Source organism: Sus scrofa, chromosome 9 (assembly GCF_054392235.1).
Source record: "Sus scrofa isolate SSC_HxYL_T2T_F1_AM1 chromosome 9, Sscrofa_HxYL_maternal_Yorkshire_Landrace_v2.0, whole genome shotgun sequence".
Taxonomy (NCBI): domain Eukaryota; kingdom Metazoa; phylum Chordata; class Mammalia; order Artiodactyla; family Suidae; genus Sus; species Sus scrofa.
In genome coordinates, this window is record NC_139391.1 from 118,445,028 (window position 1) to 118,462,864 (window position 17,837).

At 37.1% G+C, this 17,837-nt stretch overlaps 1 protein-coding gene across 5 annotated transcripts in view; it reads right to left on the reverse strand.

The window, feature by feature from the left end:
• The window catches only part of LOC100513809 (alpha-1,3-mannosyl-glycoprotein 4-beta-N-acetylglucosaminyltransferase C-like), an 80,182-nt gene that overhangs the window by 12,629 nt on the left and 49,716 nt on the right, over nucleotides 1-17,837 (reverse strand). For 2 of the 5 annotated variants that reach the window (XM_084977588.1, XM_084977586.1), the window contains one exon: nucleotides 958-1,132. The exons of 1 other annotated variant lie outside the window; for it this stretch is intronic. Coding sequence is in view for 2 of the 4 variants with exons in the window: in XM_084977586.1 (XP_084833712.1) it covers nucleotides 958-1,065 (108 nt within the window). In the remaining 2 variants the exon portion in view is untranslated. Of the gene's footprint in view, nucleotides 1-957; nucleotides 1,147-17,837 lie in introns of all 5 variants that reach the window. 2 more of the 5 variants (XM_084977585.1, XM_084977589.1) reach the window with 1 other exon arrangement.

Consider the following 17,837-nt stretch of genomic DNA (forward strand, 5'->3'; position numbering starts at 1 on the left):
AACATCACTAATGATTAAAGAAATGCAAATAAAAACTACTATGAGTTACCACCTTACACCTGTCAGAATGGCCATTATTAACACGTCAACAAATAACAAATGCTAGAGGGGCTGTGGAGAAAAGTGAATCCTACTACACTGTTGGTGGGAATGTAAATTTGTACAACCACTATGGAAAAGAGTATGGAGGGAACTCAGAAAACTAAATATAGAATTACCATATGACCCAGCAATCCCACTCTTGGGCATATATCTGGACAAAACTTTCATTGATAAAAAGATACATACACCTGTATGTTCATTGAAGCACTGTTCACAATAGTCAAGATATGGAAACAACCTAAATGTCCATCAGCAGATGAATGGATTCAGAATATGTGGTATATTTACACAGTGGAATACTACTCAGCCATAAAAAAGAAAAGAATGCCATTTGCAGCCACATGGAACTAGAGACTCTTATACTAAGTGAAGTAATTCAGAAAGAGAAAGACAAATGCCATTTGATATCACTTATATCTGGAATCTAATATATGGCACAAATAAACATTTACATAGAAAAGAAATTCATGGACTTGGAGAAGAGACTTGTGATTGCCAAGATGGATGTTTAACTGGATCATTTTGCTGTAGAGTAGAAATTGATGGAACACCATAAACCAACAAAAAGAAAAATCACCAAAAAGTTTTACAAAATTAAAAAAATTAAAAAGGGCCAACTTTCCTGAAGCTTTCAATAGCTTTACTTCTAATTAACCCTGAATTCTGTCTTTCAAAGTGATATATCCCTTACTGTCTCCACCAAAATGATGAGTTGAGTACTTAAGCTTTATTTTCTTTCTCCTTTGAGTAAATACAATTTAAGTGATAATTTTACACAAATAGACAATGTCTCCTTTTTCTTCTTGTCAATCCAGAAATTTTAATTTTGCCCCTCCTATAGTTTCTGATACTCACCAAAGACAAGAAACTTGTAGTATCAAAGGGATTTTCTTTAATAAAAAAGAAGATTGGGAACACCATTGCTAATGCAATAATGATGTGTATCCATAGGAAATTTTTCATGGTGCCAAAATTTGGAGCTTGTAGAGCTGTTTCTCAATCTGTGATCCTTGGAGGTATACTCACGTATCTGCAATTTATACACTATTGAGAAAATTTTTCATTTGATAGTAATATTTGTTCATGAATCAATAAAATACAGCTTACTTGTATAATGTGCATTCTTTTAAAGATGATTTTTAGAGCATTTATAGTTTCACAGCAAAATTTTTTGAAGGTTACAGGGATTTTCCATATATCCCCTGCCCCTACATATGCCTTATAAATATCACTCGCCAGAGTGGTACATTTGTTACAATTGATTAAGCTACACTGGCACATAATTATTACCCCAAGTCCATAGTTTACATTAGGGTTCACTCTTGGTGTTATACCTTCTATGGTTTGGGCAAATGTATAAATTGCATCTATCATTATAATACAATACAGAGTATTTTCACTGCCCTAGAAATCCTCCATGCTCTGCCAATTCATCCCTCCACCCACTGACCAATCCCTGGCAAACACTGCTGTTTTAACAGTATCCATAGTTTTGCCTTTTCCAGCATGGTAGAACCATACATTATATAGCATTTTCATATCGGCTTCTTTCATTTAGCAATATGCAATATATACACCTTAAATGGGTACCTCAATGTCTTTCCATGACTTGATGGTTTGTTTCCTTTTAGCATTGAATAGTATGCTATTATCTCGATTACAACAGGCTATCCATTCACCTACTGAAGGACATCTTGGTTGCTTTCAAGTTTTTGCAATTATGAATAAAGCTGCTACAAATATCTGTGTGCAGGTTTTTGTGTGCACATGTTTTCAGCTTCTTTGGATACCAAGGATTGCAATTCCTGGGTAATATGGTAGGAGTACATTTTATTTTGTAAGAAATATTCAAAATGTCTTCCAAAGTAGCTGTACAATTTTGCATTCCCATGAGCAAAGTATGAGAATTTCTGTTGTGTTCCACATCCTTGTCAGCATTTGGTGCTGTCAGAGTTCTGGAGTTTGGCCATCCTAATAGATACATAGTGTTACCTCTCATTGTTGTCTTATTTTGCACTTCCTTGATGACATATGATATGGAGTTTCTCTTCATATGCTTATTTGCCACCTGTGTATCTTCTTCTGTTGAGGCTCTTCTTTTGTTCATTTTATTTTATTTTGGCTTTTTGTTCATTTTAAATTAAGAGTTCTTTGTCTTTTTTTATTTGAATACATTCCACAATTTATTGATTCTCCTTCAAGCACAAAAAGGTATTTCTAATGTTATTCACATTTTTTAGCTAAACATTCTGGTTTGAGTTACTTACAGATTAACATACAGTTGTAAAAAATAAAGAGATCTTATGTTTCCTTAAACCAGTTTTGACCAATGGTAACATCTTGAAAAACCATGACAGTATCACAGCCAGGATATTAAGATTCATTCAGTGAGGGTTCAGAACATCTATCGCCACAAAGATCCCTATGATTTCCTATTTGTAGCCACACCCCCTTCCCTCCTGCTCACAACTTCTTCATAACTTCCATTAACCATTAATCTATTTTCTTTTTGTATAATTCTGTCATTTCAAAAATGTTATATAAATGGAATCATACAGTCTGTAGCCTTCTGTGATTGATTATTTTTTATTCAGCAAAATTCCCTGGAAAGTCATCCAGTTATCATGATTGTAAGTATTTCATTTCTTTATTTCTGAGTAGTATTCCCTGGAATGAAGGTGTCACATTCTTTATTTTTTTTTTATTTCTTTATATATATATATATTTTTCTACCTCACGTCATGGTGACACAATACATGTATACATTCTTTTTTCTCACATTACCTGTTCCATCATAATTGACTTTTTCTACCTCACGGCATGGTGACACAATACATGTATACATTCTTTTTTCTCACATTACCTGTTCCATCATAATTGACTAGACAGAGTTCCCAGTGCTACACAGCAGGATCCCATTGCTAATCTATCCTGAAGGCAACATTCTGCATCTATCTTCCCCAAGCTCCCAGTCCCTCCCACTCCCTCGCCTTCCACCTTGGTAACCACAAGTCTGTTCTCCAAGTCCATGAGTTTCTTTTCTGTGGAAAGGTTCCTTTGTGCCATATATTAGATTCTAGATATAAGTGATATCATCTGGTATTTGTTTTTCTCTTTCTAACTTACTTCACTCAGGATGAGAGTCTCTAGTTCCATCCATGTTGCTGCAAATGACATTCTTTTGTTCTTTTTTATGGCTGAGTAGTATTCCATTGTGTATATATACCACATCTTCCTGATTCAATCATCTATTAGTGGATATTTGGGTTGATTCCATGTCTTGGCTATTGCGAATAGTGCTGCAATGAACATGTGGGTGCATGTATCTTTCTTAAGTAGAGTTTTGTCCTGATATATGCCCAAGAGTGGGATTACTGGGTCATATGGTAGTTCTATGCATAGATTTCTAAGGTACCTCCATATTGTTCTCCATAGTGACTGTACCAGCTTACATTCCCACCAACAGTGCAAGAGGGTTCCCTTTTCTCTACACCCCCTCCAGCACTTGTTATTTGTAGACTTATGAATGATGGCCATTCTGACTGGTGTGAGGTGGTATCTCATGGTAGTTTTGATTTGCATTTCTCTAATAATCAGGGATGTTGAGCATTGTTTCAAGTGCTTGTTGGTCATCTGTATATCTTCCTTGGAGAAATGTCTGTTCAGGTTCTTTTCCCATCTTTCAATTGTGTTGTTGGCTTTTTTGCTGTTGGGTTGTATAAGTTTCTTGTATATTTTAGAGATTAGGCCGTTGTCAGTTGCATCATTTGAAACTATTTTCTCCCATTCTGTAGGTTGTCTTTTTGTTTTCTTTTTGGTTTCCTTTGCTGTGCAAAAGTTTGTCAGTTTGATTAGGTCCCATTGGTTTATTTTTGTTCTTATTTCTGTTGCTTTGGGAGACTGACCTGAGAAAACATTTGTAAGGTTGATGTCAGAGAATGTTTTGCCTATGTTCTCTTCTAGGAGTTTGATGGTGTCTTGTCTTATATTTAAGTTTTTCAGCCATTTTGAGTTTATTTTTGTGCATGGTGTGAGGGTGTGTTCTAGTTTCATTGCTTTGCATACAGCTGTCCAGATTTCCCAGCAATACTTGCTGAAAAGACTGTCTTTTTCCAATTTTATATTCTTGCCTCCTTTGTCAAAGATTAATTGACCAAATGTGTCTGGGTTTACTTCTGGGTTCTTTTTTTTTTTTTTTTTTTTGTCTTTTTGCCTTTTCCTGAGACACTCCCACGGCATATGGAGGTTCCCAGGCTAGGGGTCGAATCGGAGCTGTAGCCACTGGCCTACACCAGAGCCACAGCAACACGGGATCTGAGCCACATCTGCAACCCACACCACAGCTCATGGAAATGCTGGATCCTTAACCCACTGAGCAAGACCAGGTATCAAACCCTAAACCTCATGATTCCTAGTCGGATTTGTTAACCACTGCACCATGACAGGAACTCCACTTTGGGTTCTCTATCCTGTTCCATTTGTCTGTACGGCTGTTTTGGTACCACTGCCATACTGTCTTGATTACTGTGGCTTTGTAATATTGCCTGAAGTCTGGGAGAGAGATGCCTCCTGCTTGGTTTTTGTTCTTCAGTATTGCTTTGGCAATTCTGGGTCTTTGTGGTTCCATATAAATTTTTGGATTGTTTGTTGTAGTTCTGTGAAAAAATATCATGGGTAATTTGATAGGGATTGCATTGAATCTGTAGATTGCTTTGGGTAGTATGGCCATTTTTATGATATTAATTTTTCCAACCCAGGAGCATGGAATATCATTCCATTTCTTTACATCTTCTTTAATTTCCTTGATTAATGTTTTACAGTTCTTGGCATATAAGTCCTCTACCTCCTTGGTCAGGTGTATTCCCAGGTATTTGATTTTTTGAGCTGCAATTTTAAAAGGTATTGTATTTTTGTATTCCTTTTCTAATATTTCATTGTTAGGATACAGAAATGCAACTGATTTCTGAATGTTAATCCTATATCCTCCTAAATTTGTTGATCAGTTCAAGTAGTTTTTGGTTGAGTCCTTAGGGTTTTATATATATAGTATCATGTCATCTGCATACAGTGACAGTTTTACCTCTTCTCTTCCTATTTGCATGCATTTTATTTCTTTTGTTTGTCTAATTGCTATGGCTAGGACTTCCAATACTATGTTGAATAACAGTGCTGAGGGTGTCTATTTTGGATAACAGTTTTTTATCAGATATTTCTTTGTATATTTTGGATCTATCAGAAGTGTCTGTTGCAAATATTTTCTCCCAGTCTGTGGTTAGCCTTCTAATTCTTCTGGCACTGTCTTTTGTAAAGCATAAGTTCTTAATTTTAGTGAAATCCAGTTATCAATTGTTTACTTCATAGACCACGCCTTTAGTGTTGTGTCTAAAAAAGACATCACCACATCCAAAGTCATCTAGGTATCCCCCTATGTTACATTCAATCTTTCAACTTTGTTCTTTTCATTTAATATTGTATTCGCCATTCTGGGGCTTTTGCCTCTCCATATAAACTTTAGAATCAGTTTGTAAATTTCCATAAAAGATCTTGCTGAGATTTTGATTGAGATTGCATTTAATCTGTAGCTCAAATTGGGAAAAACTGGTATCTTAACAACATTAATCTTCTTACTCATGAACATGAAAAGTTTCTTCATCCCTCCATTTATTTAGTTCTTTGATTTTGTTCATCATCAATTTTGTAGTTTTCCTCACTTAGAGCGCATACATCTTTTGTTAGACTTGGATCAAAGATTTTGGTTTAAGAGGTGCTAATTTAAATGGTATCATGTTTTTAATTTAAAATTCCACTTTTTTATTGCTGGTATATTGGAGAGCAATTGACATTTATAACCTGACATCCTACAACCTTGCTATAATTGATTACTAGTTCCAGGAGTTTTTTGGTTCATTCTCATGTATTGTTTTTAATTTAAATTTTTCTTTAAGTAAAAAATTTTAAATTATAGTTGATTTACAAGGTTTCTTCAATTTCTGTTGTACAGCAAATTGACCCAACCATACACAGTTCCCTGTGCTGTGCAGTAGGACCCCGTTGCCCATGTCAAAGAGTGTTCCGCCCATTTTTTCCTCTAAGAGATTTATATATCTGGTCTTATATTTAGGTCTTTAACCATTTTGAATTTATTTCCATGTGTGATGTTGGGAATGTTCTAATTTCATTCTTTTCCACATAGCTGTCAAGTTTTCTCCGTACCACATATCAAAGAGGCTGTCTTTTCTCCATTGTATATTCTTGCCTCCTTTGTCATAGATTAATTGATCATAGATGCCTGGGTTTATTTCTGGGCTTTCTATCCTGTTACACTGGTCTAATTTGTGTTTTTGTGCCAGTACCCTACTTTTTGATGACTGTAGCTTTGTACTAAAGTCTGAAGTCAGGGAGCCTGATTCCTCCAGCTCTGTTTTTCTTTCTTAAAATTACTTTGGTTATTAGGGCCGTTTTGTGTTTCCATATAAACTTAAAAATTGTTTTTGTTCTATGAAAAATGACATTGGTACTTTGATAGGGATTGAATCTGTAGATTGCCTTGGGTGGTATAGTCATTTTGACAGTATTTATTCTTCCAATTCAAGAGCATGGTATATTTTTCCATCTGTTTGTGTCATCTTCAATTTCCCTCATCGGTGTTTTATATTTTTCAGAGTACAGTTCTTTTGCCTCTTTAGGTAAGTTTATTCCTAGGTATTTTATTCTTTTTGATGTGATGGTAAATGAGATTGCTTCCTTGATTTCCCTTTCTGATATTTCATTGCTAGTGTATAGGAATGCAAGAGATTTCTTTGTATTAATAAATTTTGTATCCTGTAACTTTATTAAATTCACTGATGATCTCTAGTAGTTTTCTGATAGCATCTTTAGGATTTTCTATGTATAGTATCATGTCATCTGTAAACAATGACCAGTTACTTCTTTTCCAATTTGGATACACTTTTTTTCTTTCTCTTCTCTAATTACTGTGGCTAGGACTTCGAAAATGATGTTGATAAAAGTGGTGAGTGAACATCCTTGTCTTGTTCCTGATCTTAGCATAAATGTTTTCAGTTCTTCACCTGTGAGAAAGATGTTAGCTGTGGGTTTGTTATATATGACTTTTATTATGTTGAGGTCAGTTCCCTCTGTGCCCATTACTTGTAGAGTTTTTATCAAAAATTGGTATTGAATTTTGTCAAAAGTTTTTTCTGCGTCTTTTGAGACATATTGTTTTTATCCTTCGATTTGTTAATGTGGTATATCACTTCAATTTGCCTATAATGAAGATTTTTTGCATCCCTGGAATAAATCCCACTTGATCTTGTTGTATGATCCTTTTAACGTACTGTTGGATTCAGTTTGCTAGTATTTTATTAAAGATTTTTGCATCTATATTCACCAATAATATTGGTCTGTAATCTTTTTTTGTGGTGGTGTCTTGGCCTGGTTTTAGTATCAGGGTGATGGTAGGCTCATATAATGAGCTTGGAAGCATTCCTTCCTCTGCAATTTTTCAAAGGAGTTTCAGAAGGGTAGGTGTCAACTTCTCTAAATGTTTGATAGACTTCCCCTGTGAAGTCATCCATTCCTGGACTTTTGTTTGTTGGAAGTTTGGGGGTTTTTTTCCCACTTTTTAGAGCCTCACCCATAATATATGGAAGTTCCCAGGCTAGGGGTCAAATCAGAGCTACAGCTGCCAGCCTATGCCACAGCCATAGCAACACAGGATCTGAGCCACATCTGTGACCTACACCACAGCTCATGGCAATGCCATATCCCTGATCCACTGAGTGAGGCCAGGGACTGAACCCACATCCTCATGGATACTAACCGGATTCATTTCCACTGCACCACAATGGGAACTCCCTTGTTTGTTGGAATTTTTTAAGCACAGTTTCAATATCGGAACGTGTGATTGGTCTATTAATATTTTCTATTTCTTCCTGGTTCAGTCGTGGAAGTTTGCACTTTTCTAAAAATTTGTCCATTTTGTCTAGGTTGTCCATTTTATTGGCCTATTGTTGCTTGTAGTAGTCTCTTATCCCTTCTATTTCTGTGTTGTCTGTTATAACTTCTCCTTTTTCATTTCTAATTTTATTGATTTGAGCCCTTTCCCTTTTTTCTTTATGAGTCTGGCTAAAGCTTTTCAATTTTGTTGATCTTTTCAAAGAATGAAATTTTGGTTTCATTTATTTTTTTTTCTATTCTTTTCTTCATTTCTATTTCATTTATTTCTGTTCTCATCTTTATGATTTCTTTCCTGCTACTCACTTTGGATTTTATTTGTTCTTATTTCTCTAGTTATTTTAGGTGTAATGTTAGGTTGTTTATTTGGGTTTTTTATTTTTTCCTGGGGTGTTGCTATAAAATTCCCTCTGAGAACTGCTTTTGCTACATCCCATAAGTTTTGGATTGTTGTGTCCTCATTGTCGTTTTCCTCCACATATTGTTTTATTTCCTCTTTGATCTCTTCAGTGATCCATTGGTTGTTTAGTAGCATATTATTTAACCTCCACATTTCTGTTTTTTGCAGATTTTTTCTTGTGGTTGATTTCTAGTCACATAGTGTTGTGCTCAGAAAAAAAATGCTTGATATGATTTCAATATTCTTAAATATACTGAGGCCTGATGTGTGACCCAAGATGTTATCTATCCTGAAAATGTTCCATGTGCAGTTGGGAAGAAATTTTATTCTTCTGCTTTCATATGAAATGTTCTATAAATATCAATTTAATCTATCTGGTGTATTGTGTCATTTAAGGCCTATTTCCTTCTGTCTAGATAATGTATATTGCTGAAAATGGGGTATTAAAGTCCCCCACTATTATTGTGTTATTGTCAATTTCTCCTTTTATGACTGTTAGCAGTTGCCATATAAACTGAGGTACTCCTATGTTGGGTGCATATGTATTTACAGTTGTTATATCTTTTTCTTGGATCGATCCCTTGATAATTAGTGTCCATCTTTGTCTCTTGTAATATTCTTTAAAGTCCATTTTGTCTGATATGAGTATTAATACTCCAGCTTCCTTTTGATTTATATTTAGATGGAATATCTTCTTACATCCTCTCACTTACAGTCTGTGTGTCCCTAGGCCTGAAGTGGGTCTCTTGCAGACAGCATATATACGGGTCTTGTTTTGTATCCATTCGGCCAGTCTATGTCTTTTGGTTGGAGCATTTAATCCATATACACTCAAGATAATTATCATATGTACTTATTGCCCTTTTATTAATTGTCTTGGGATTTGTTATTGTTTGGCTTTTTTCTTCCCTTCCTCTTTTGTTCTTTTCTCTTGTGACTTGATAATTAGCTTTCGTGTTGTATTTAAATTGTTTTTTTTTTCTTTTTTAGAGTGGGTATGTTTTAGTTTTTTGGTTTATTTTTCCCATGAGGTTTTGATATAGCATTTTATATATATACAAAATTGTTTTAAGTTGCTAGCCTTTTAATTTCAAAAGATTTTTCAGTATTCTGTATTCATCCTCTCCTCTTCTCATAACTGCTGGTTTTGGTATTTTTCTTTGGATTATATCCTACATTTATTTTATATTGTCCTTTACTGGTGAGCTTTCTCATTTGTAATTTTTTGTTGTTGTGTTTCTAGTTGTGGCCTTTTTTTTTTCTTTTCAACCTATAGATGTCCTTTAGCATTTGTCATAAAGATAGTTTGGTGGTGCTGAATTCTTGTCTTTTGCTTGTCTGTAAAGTTTTTGATCTCTCCATTGAACTGGAATAACAGCCTCGTTAGGTAGAGTATTCTCAAATGAAAGTTCTTCCCCTTCATGACTTTAAATTTATCTTGCCACTCTCTTCAGGCCTGTAGGGTTTCTGCTGAAAAATCATCTGATAACTTTATGGAGGTTCCCTTGTATGTTTTCTGTTGTTTTTCCCTTGTGGGTTTTTTTGGGGGGGTTGTTTTGTTTTTGTTTTTCTTTTGTTTTGTTTGGTCTTTTTAGGGACACACCCGTGACATATGGAAATTCCCAGACTAGGGGTTGAATCAGAGCTGCATCTGCCATTCTATGCCAAAGCCCCAGCAATGCCAGATCCTAGCCACATCTGCAACTTACAGCATAGCTCACAGCAACACCAGATCATTAACCCACTGAGTGAAGCCAGAGATCGAACCCACATCCTCATGAATACTAGTTGGGCTCTTAACCTGCTGAGCCACAGTGGGAACTCCTCAATTGTGGCTTTTAATATTTTTTCTTGGTGTTTAACTTTTGTCAGTTTGATTAATGTGTCTTCACATGTTTATCTTGTATGGTACTCTCTGTGCGTCCTCTACTTGACTGTCTCCTTTGCCATATTAAGGAAGTTTTTGGTTATAACCTCTTCAAATATTTTCTCAGGCCCTTCTCTCTTTTCATTCTGGGACCCCTATGATGCGAATGTTGGTACATTTGATGTTGTCTCAGAGGTCCCTTAGACTGTCCTAATTCCTTTTCATTCTTTTTTCTTTATTCTATTCCATGGCAATGATTTCCACTACTCTGTCTTCCACCTCACTAATTCATTCTTCTGCCTCAGTTATTCTCCTGTTGATTCCTTCTAGTGTATTTTTCATTTCAGATATAGTATTATTCATTTTGTTTGCTTGTTCTTTAAATCTTCCAACTCCTTGTTAACCATGTCTTGTAACTTCTCAATTTGTGCATCCATTCTTTTTCTGAGACCTTGGATCATCCTTATTATCATTACTCTGAATTCTTTTTCAGGGAGATTGCCTATTTCCTCTTCAGTTGTTTATGCTTGTTTTCTTATTCCTCTGGGGCATATTTCTCTGTTGTTTCATTTTGTCTAATTTTGTGGTCTTCTTTCTGCTGTGTGCAGGAGTTTAATTCCTCTTGTTTTTAGTGTTTGCCCTCTGATGGGTAAGGTTGGACCAAGGGCTTGTGCAGGCTTCCTGGTTGAAGAGACTAATACCTACCCACTTGTGGGTGGAGCTGGGTCTTGTCCCTCTGTTATCAGGGCTATGTCAAGTGGTGTGTTTAGAGGTGGTTATTGGCTCAGTATGATTTTAAACAGATTGTCACCTCTTTCTTCAGCATATATGGCCTTTCCCCCTTGATAGAAGGTGTGCTTGATGTTGTGGTGACCTAAGCCTATGCTGGATATTGAGCAGAGCCTCTGTTTGCTCTGTGGTTGTCACTGTCTTGTTAAGGGAAGTGTCTGTTCCCTAGCTGTTGGAATAGGAACTTCCAGATATGCTTCTGAGCTATAATTCTGATCTACAGTGCAAGGTAGATGGGTTTGCAGCATTCCCAATGGGGGAGGAGCCACTGAGTATTCCTCCACTGGACCTGTCCACCTGTAAGTGTGCTTTGTTGTGTCACCTTTTCTTCGTTGTCTGGGCTCACACAGTAAACAGCGGTTGACACTGCTCTCATCCCCTCCCTTCACCATGGGTGTGTCTGTAATTAGCTTTGGTGTCTCTCAGGAATTGTTTTCACAAGGTCATCAGTGAAGATCTACTGATGTCAGGACTCAGGATTTCAGTATTTGTGCTCCTGGGCTTGCTGTGGGATTTATGGAGGCAGCTCAGATTCCGGCCTTGCCCCCACCCCACCACCATGTGTATGTACCCACAAAGCTGCTCCAGCCAGACCCATCTCAGGTGCGGGAGCACTCATCATCTGTTCAGATGTTCTACCAGGCCTGAATTTATAAGGCCATCAGTGGAGGTATAAATCTGCTATTCACTCAGCTGGGAGGAGAGATTTCAGCTCATCCTCCTTAATCACAGGGTTTGTTTAGTATGGGTGCCTATTGTCTTTTTCTTCAGTGTGTGCTGCCCATTATCCCCTTCGTAGTAGGTGTGTGGATGAGGGAGCTGGCACCTAGTCTTAAAGTTCTCAGTAGTGTAGCAGCTCACACACATACCCAGAATAAGGCAGTGGCTAGGGATATAGTCCACGAGGGAGGTGGTATTGGCCTACACAATCCTTCCTGGAGCCTGGCAGCAGCCAGAAGTTGGCATTTGGTCACAGGCCCTTTGGTAGTGGCTGTGGAACATACACGCTCCCAAGATGCAAAGGCAGAGGTTGGCACCTGGTGATAGGATTCTGGCTGTCAACAGTGATGGCAGTGGGCCACAGGCATGTGCCCAGAGATGCAGAGGCAGAGGTTGGTGCCCATTCACTGAAATTTAGGGACAGCAGTTGGCCTTATGAGATTTTAGGGAGTCAGGGGCAGTCATCATTGCCCAGTTGCAGCCCCCCTGGGAACAACAACATCCAGCCGTGCATGCTCCCAGGAAGAAGGTGGGGAGGGGTTGGTGCCTGGTCATAGTTGTGGGCCCTCTGGAGGTGGCAGCTGCAATGGGTCTTGAGCATCCCTGGGAAGGAAGGATTGGTGACTGTTGCCTGCTTATGAGACATTCAGTGGAGGCAGTGGTTTTTTCTTACCTCTGGAGTCTGAGATGACCACAGTGGCTAGAACCTGGCCTCAGAGTTCATACAAGTGGTGCCCTGTGGCCTGAGAGCCCATGCATGGAGAAAGAAGCACATCTAGTGGTCTTTCCCCTCCCCTCTCATGCCATTCAACAGTAGCACCCTGCCTCTCTAGTGGGCCCGGGATTCTTCCTGGTCTCTTTCAGTTATGGTGGACCACACTGTAGCTCCCTCAGGTTTTCTCCTCATAGCCAACCCCAGTCATCTTCCAGGATCTGACTTTTGAAGCCTGAGCCTTAGTACCCATCCCCTGCCCACCTGGCTAATGTGTGCTGGCTGGTGGCACCAACTGACTATGCAGATCTTTCTCCAGTTTGCCATGCACAAACAGGTTGCTGCAATCTCCTCTGAGGGTCCAAAGCTCCCCCTCTATTCTGGCTGGCCTCTGCCAATGAGGGGACTTCCCAGTGTGTGGAAACCTTTCCTCTTTCACAGCTCCTTCCCAGAGGCACTGGTCCCATCCTGATTCCCTTCCTCTCTTTTTTTTTCTTTTGTCCTATCCAGTTACTTGGAGATTGTCTTGCCCTTTTGGAATTCTGAGATCCAACAGAGTTCAGTAGATGTTCTGTGAGAATCATTCCACATGTAGATGCACTTTATTTGTATCTGTTGGAGAAAGTGTGTTCCATGTTCTTTCTACTCCTCTGCCATCTTTGACTGTGTCCCCCCTTTCATTTCTGATAGTAGTATTTTGTATCCTATTTCTCTTTTCTTAGTCTGGCTAGAGGATTATTGGTTTTATTGATTTTTTCAAAGAATCAGCTGTTGGTTTCATTGATTTTCTCTACTGATTTTTTTTTTTGTCTTTTTAGACCACACCCATGGCATATGAAGTTTCCACACCATGGCATATGGAGGTTCCCACACCCACGGCATATGGAGTATCCCATGGCATATGGAGGTTCCCAGGCTAGGGGTCTAATCAGAGCTGTAGCTGCCAGACTACCTCACAGCCATAGCAATGCTGGGTCTTTAACCGACTGACCAAGACCAGGGATTGAACCTGTGTCCTCATGGATGCTAATCGGGTTTGTTAACCACTGAGCCATGATGGGAACTCCTTTTCTACTCATTTCAATTTCAATTTCATTGATTTCTGCTCAAAGTATTAGGTATTTCTGATCTTATTCTGGATTTCATTTTTTTCTTCTTTTTCTGATTTCCTAAGGAAAGTTAGATTATTGATTTTAGATCTTTCCTTTTCTCTAACATACACAATAAATATTATAAATTTCCCTCTAAGTACTATTTCACTGTATCCCACAAATTTTTATAAGTTCCGTTTTTTTCATTTTCATTTAGTTCAAAATGTTTGAAATTTTATCTTGTGATTTATTTTTTGACCCATGTATTATTAAGAAGTGCTCTTTGGTTTAATCTCCATGTATATGGGGATCTTTCAGGTTTTTTTTTTTAATGTTATTGATTTCTGGTTTAATTCAATTTTGATCTGAGAGCAACATGTGATTTCTATTCTTTTAAATTTGTTAAGATGTGTCTTATGGCCCAGAATGTATTCAACATTGGTGAATATTCCATGTGAACTTGAGAAGAATGCATATTCTGCTGTTGTTAGATGAAATAGTATATAGATGTCAATTATGTCCAGTTGATTGTATTGGTGAGTTCAGTATCCTTATTGATTTTCTCCCTGCTTAATCTGTCCATTTCTGATACAGGAGTGTTGAAGTCTCCAATTGTAACAATAGATTATTTATCCTTGCAGTTTTCAGTTTTTGCCTCATTTTCTTTGACACTCTGTTTTTAGGTTCATATACATTAAGGGTTGTTAATGTCCCACTTTCATTTTCAATTTTAGTAATTTGAGTCTTCTCTTTTTCTTTGTCAACCCGGCTAAAGTTTTGTCAATTTTATCGAAGAATCAACTTTCGGTTTTATTGATTTTCTCTTTTTTTCTAGTTTTTATTTCTTTTATCTTTGCTCTAGTGTTTACTATTTCCTTCATTCTGATATTTTTAGGTTTACCTGTTCTGCTTTTTCTAGTTCTTTAGGTTGCTAAGTTGAGGGTTTTTTATTTTGCTTTTTTTTTTTAGTATAAGCATTTATAGCTATAAATTGTTTCCTCAACACCCCTTTCACTGTGTCCCATAAGTGTTGGTATTGGTATGCTGTATTTTAATTTTCAGTATGCATTTTGTTTTATTTCTTTTGTACTGCACCTGTAGGGAAGTTCCTGAGCCAGGGATCAATAGGAGTCACAGTTACAATCTACCATGGCTTCAGCAATGCCCAATCCTTAACTCACTCTGCCAGGCTGGGGATTGAGCCCACACCACCACAGAGAAAATGCCAGATTCTTAACCCGCTGTGCCAAAGTGGAACTCCATTTTTGTTAAGCATTTTCTAATATCCCTTTTGATTTCTTCTTTGATCCATTGATTGTTTGAAAATATGTTGTTTAATTTCCACAATTTTGTTTTCCTTTTGTTACTGATTTCTAACTTTATCACAATTTGGTCAAAGAAGATAGTTAGTATGAAATCTTTTTTTTTTTTTTTTTTTTTTGCTTTTTTTTTAGGGCTACACCCGTGGCATATGGATGTTCCCAGGCTAGGGGTCGAATTGGAGCTGTAGCCACTGGCCTATGTCACAGCCACAGTAATGCAGGATCTGAGCCATGTCTGCGACCTACACCACAGCTCATGGCAACACCAGATCTTTAACCCACTGAGTGAGTCCAGGGATCGAACCCACAACCTCATGGTTCCTAGTTGGATTCATTAACTACTGAGCCATGATGGGAACTCCCTGAAATCTATCTTTTTAATTGTACTGATATTTAACTTGTAACCTGACATGTGGTCTGTATTGCAAAATATCCCATGTACACTTGAGAAGAGTGTGTATTCTACTGTTGTTGGGTAAGGTGCTCTGCAAGTGTCTGTTGTACCTAGTTGGTTTCTTGTGTGGCTTAAATCCTTTGGTTCCTTACGTATTTTCTGCCTGGTTGGGTAATGCCTACCCATTATTTTGAATGGGATACAGAAGTCTTCAACTATTGAAGAACTCTCTATTCCACCCTTAAATTCTGTCAGGTTTGGCTTCATATGCTTTGATGATCTTTATTATGTGCATAAATGTTTATAACTGTTGAATCATCCTGCTGTATTGAACACAGTAATATATAATGTCCTTATTTGTTTCTTATAAGCTTTTTTGATTTACTCTATTTTGTCTATTATTAGTATAGCTACCCCTATTCTCCTTTGTTTACCATTTGCATGGAATATCTTTTTCTATCCTTTTACTTGCAGCTTGTTTGTATCTTTGACTATATGTCTTGTAGACAGTATATAGTTACATCTGTCTTTTGATTGGAGATTTCAGTCTATTTACATTTAAAGTAATAACTCATAAGGAGAGACATATTTCTTTTTCATTATATATTCAAGTTTATAGCGTTTTGTCTCTCATTTCCTGTATTACTGTCCACTTTTGTGTTTAGTTGATTTCTTTTTTTTTTTTTTTTTTTTTTTGTCTTTGTTGTTGTTGTTGCTATTTCTTGGGCCGCTCCCGTGGTATATGGAGGTTCCCAGGCTAGGGGTCGAATCGGAGCTGTAGCCACCGGCCTACGCCAGAGCCACAGCAACGCAGGATCCGAGCCACGTCTACAACCTACACCACAGCTCACGGCAACGCCGGATCGTTAACCCACTGAGCAAGGGCAGGGACCGAACCCGCAACCTCATGGTTCCTAGTCAGATTCGTTAACCACTGCTCCACAACAGGAACTCCTAGTTGATTTCTTAATAATGAAAACTTTTAATTATCTTTTTTATTTCCTTTTGTATCTATCCTATAGCTATTTTCTTTGTGGTTACTATGGGAATTACATTTAACATTCCTAAAATTATAACATTTAATTTGAATTGATACAGACTGAATTTTAATAACATACAAAATTCTACTCTTTTATAGCTCCATTACCATCCCTTTCAGCTGCTGTCAAAAAATTACACCTTTATACACTGTGTGCCCCAAACATAAAAAAATGATTATTTTAATTGCATAGTTTCTTAAATTATGTAGAAAATAATATTTGGAGTTACAAAATAATGTTAAAAGCAATACTATCTTTTTACACTAATAATATTTTCTTTAAATATATGTCTCAAGTCATGTAAGAAAAAAAGTGGTTATAAATAATTGTTACAATAATATTAGCTTTTATAACCACCTATATATTTACCTTTATTGATACCCTTACTTTTTCAATGGCTTCAAGTTACTGTCTAGAGTCCTTTCATTTCACTTTGCAGGACTCCCTTGAGCATCACTTGCAGGAAAGGTCTAGTGGTCACATACTCCTTCAGCTATATCATTTAGTGTCTTAATTTCCCTCTCATTGTTGAATGACTGTTTTGTTGAATAAGAGACTCTTGGATGAGTTTTTTTCTTTTACTCTGAATATATCAGCACACTATCTTGCTGTCTCCAAAGCTTCCGATGAGAAATCTATTGCTAATCCTATTGAGGATCACTTTACGCAGTGATTCACTCTTCTCTTGCTGCTTTCCTTCTTTGTTTCTGAAAGTTTGATTATAATGTGTCTCAGTTGTGGGTCTGAGTTCCTCTTACATGGAGTTTGTTGAGCTTCTTGGATGTTTATAGTGTTCAAATTTGGGAAGAATTGAGTCATTATTCTTCAGATATAATTTTGATTTTTTATTATTATTAAAGTATAGTTTATTTACAATGTTTCATCAAGTTCTGTTGTACAACAAAGTGAATCACATGCATTTCCCTGTGCTATACAGTAGGATCCCATTGCCCATCCACTCCTTTTCTCTCCTTTTCCATATGGAGTTCTCACAATGTTTATGTTGATTCACTCACTGGTTAAGCTGGGACATCCATTTCCTTCTGCTCTCAGACACTGGCACTCCTTTTTCTCAGGCCTTTGGACTCAGATTTCCCTGGTTCTCAGGTTTTCACATGGTCTAGAGCTACACCAGCTGCTTTCCTGACCCTCTTGCTTGTCAACAGGAAATCATGGGATTTAGCCTTGCTAATTATGTGAGCCAATCCCTCACAATAAAATCTATTTCTATATAGCTATATACATCCATATCTATGTCTCTCTATATATCTATATATACATATCTATATAGAGATGTATAAAGAGATATATCCTATTGGTTTTGTTTATCTGAAGAACCCTAACACAGGTACTTATTAATCTAAGGCAGATTACAAACAGTATCAAGTGAGAGATCTAAGAGATAATCTTTATTTTTGAAATAAGCCTTCTATTTCCCCAGGGT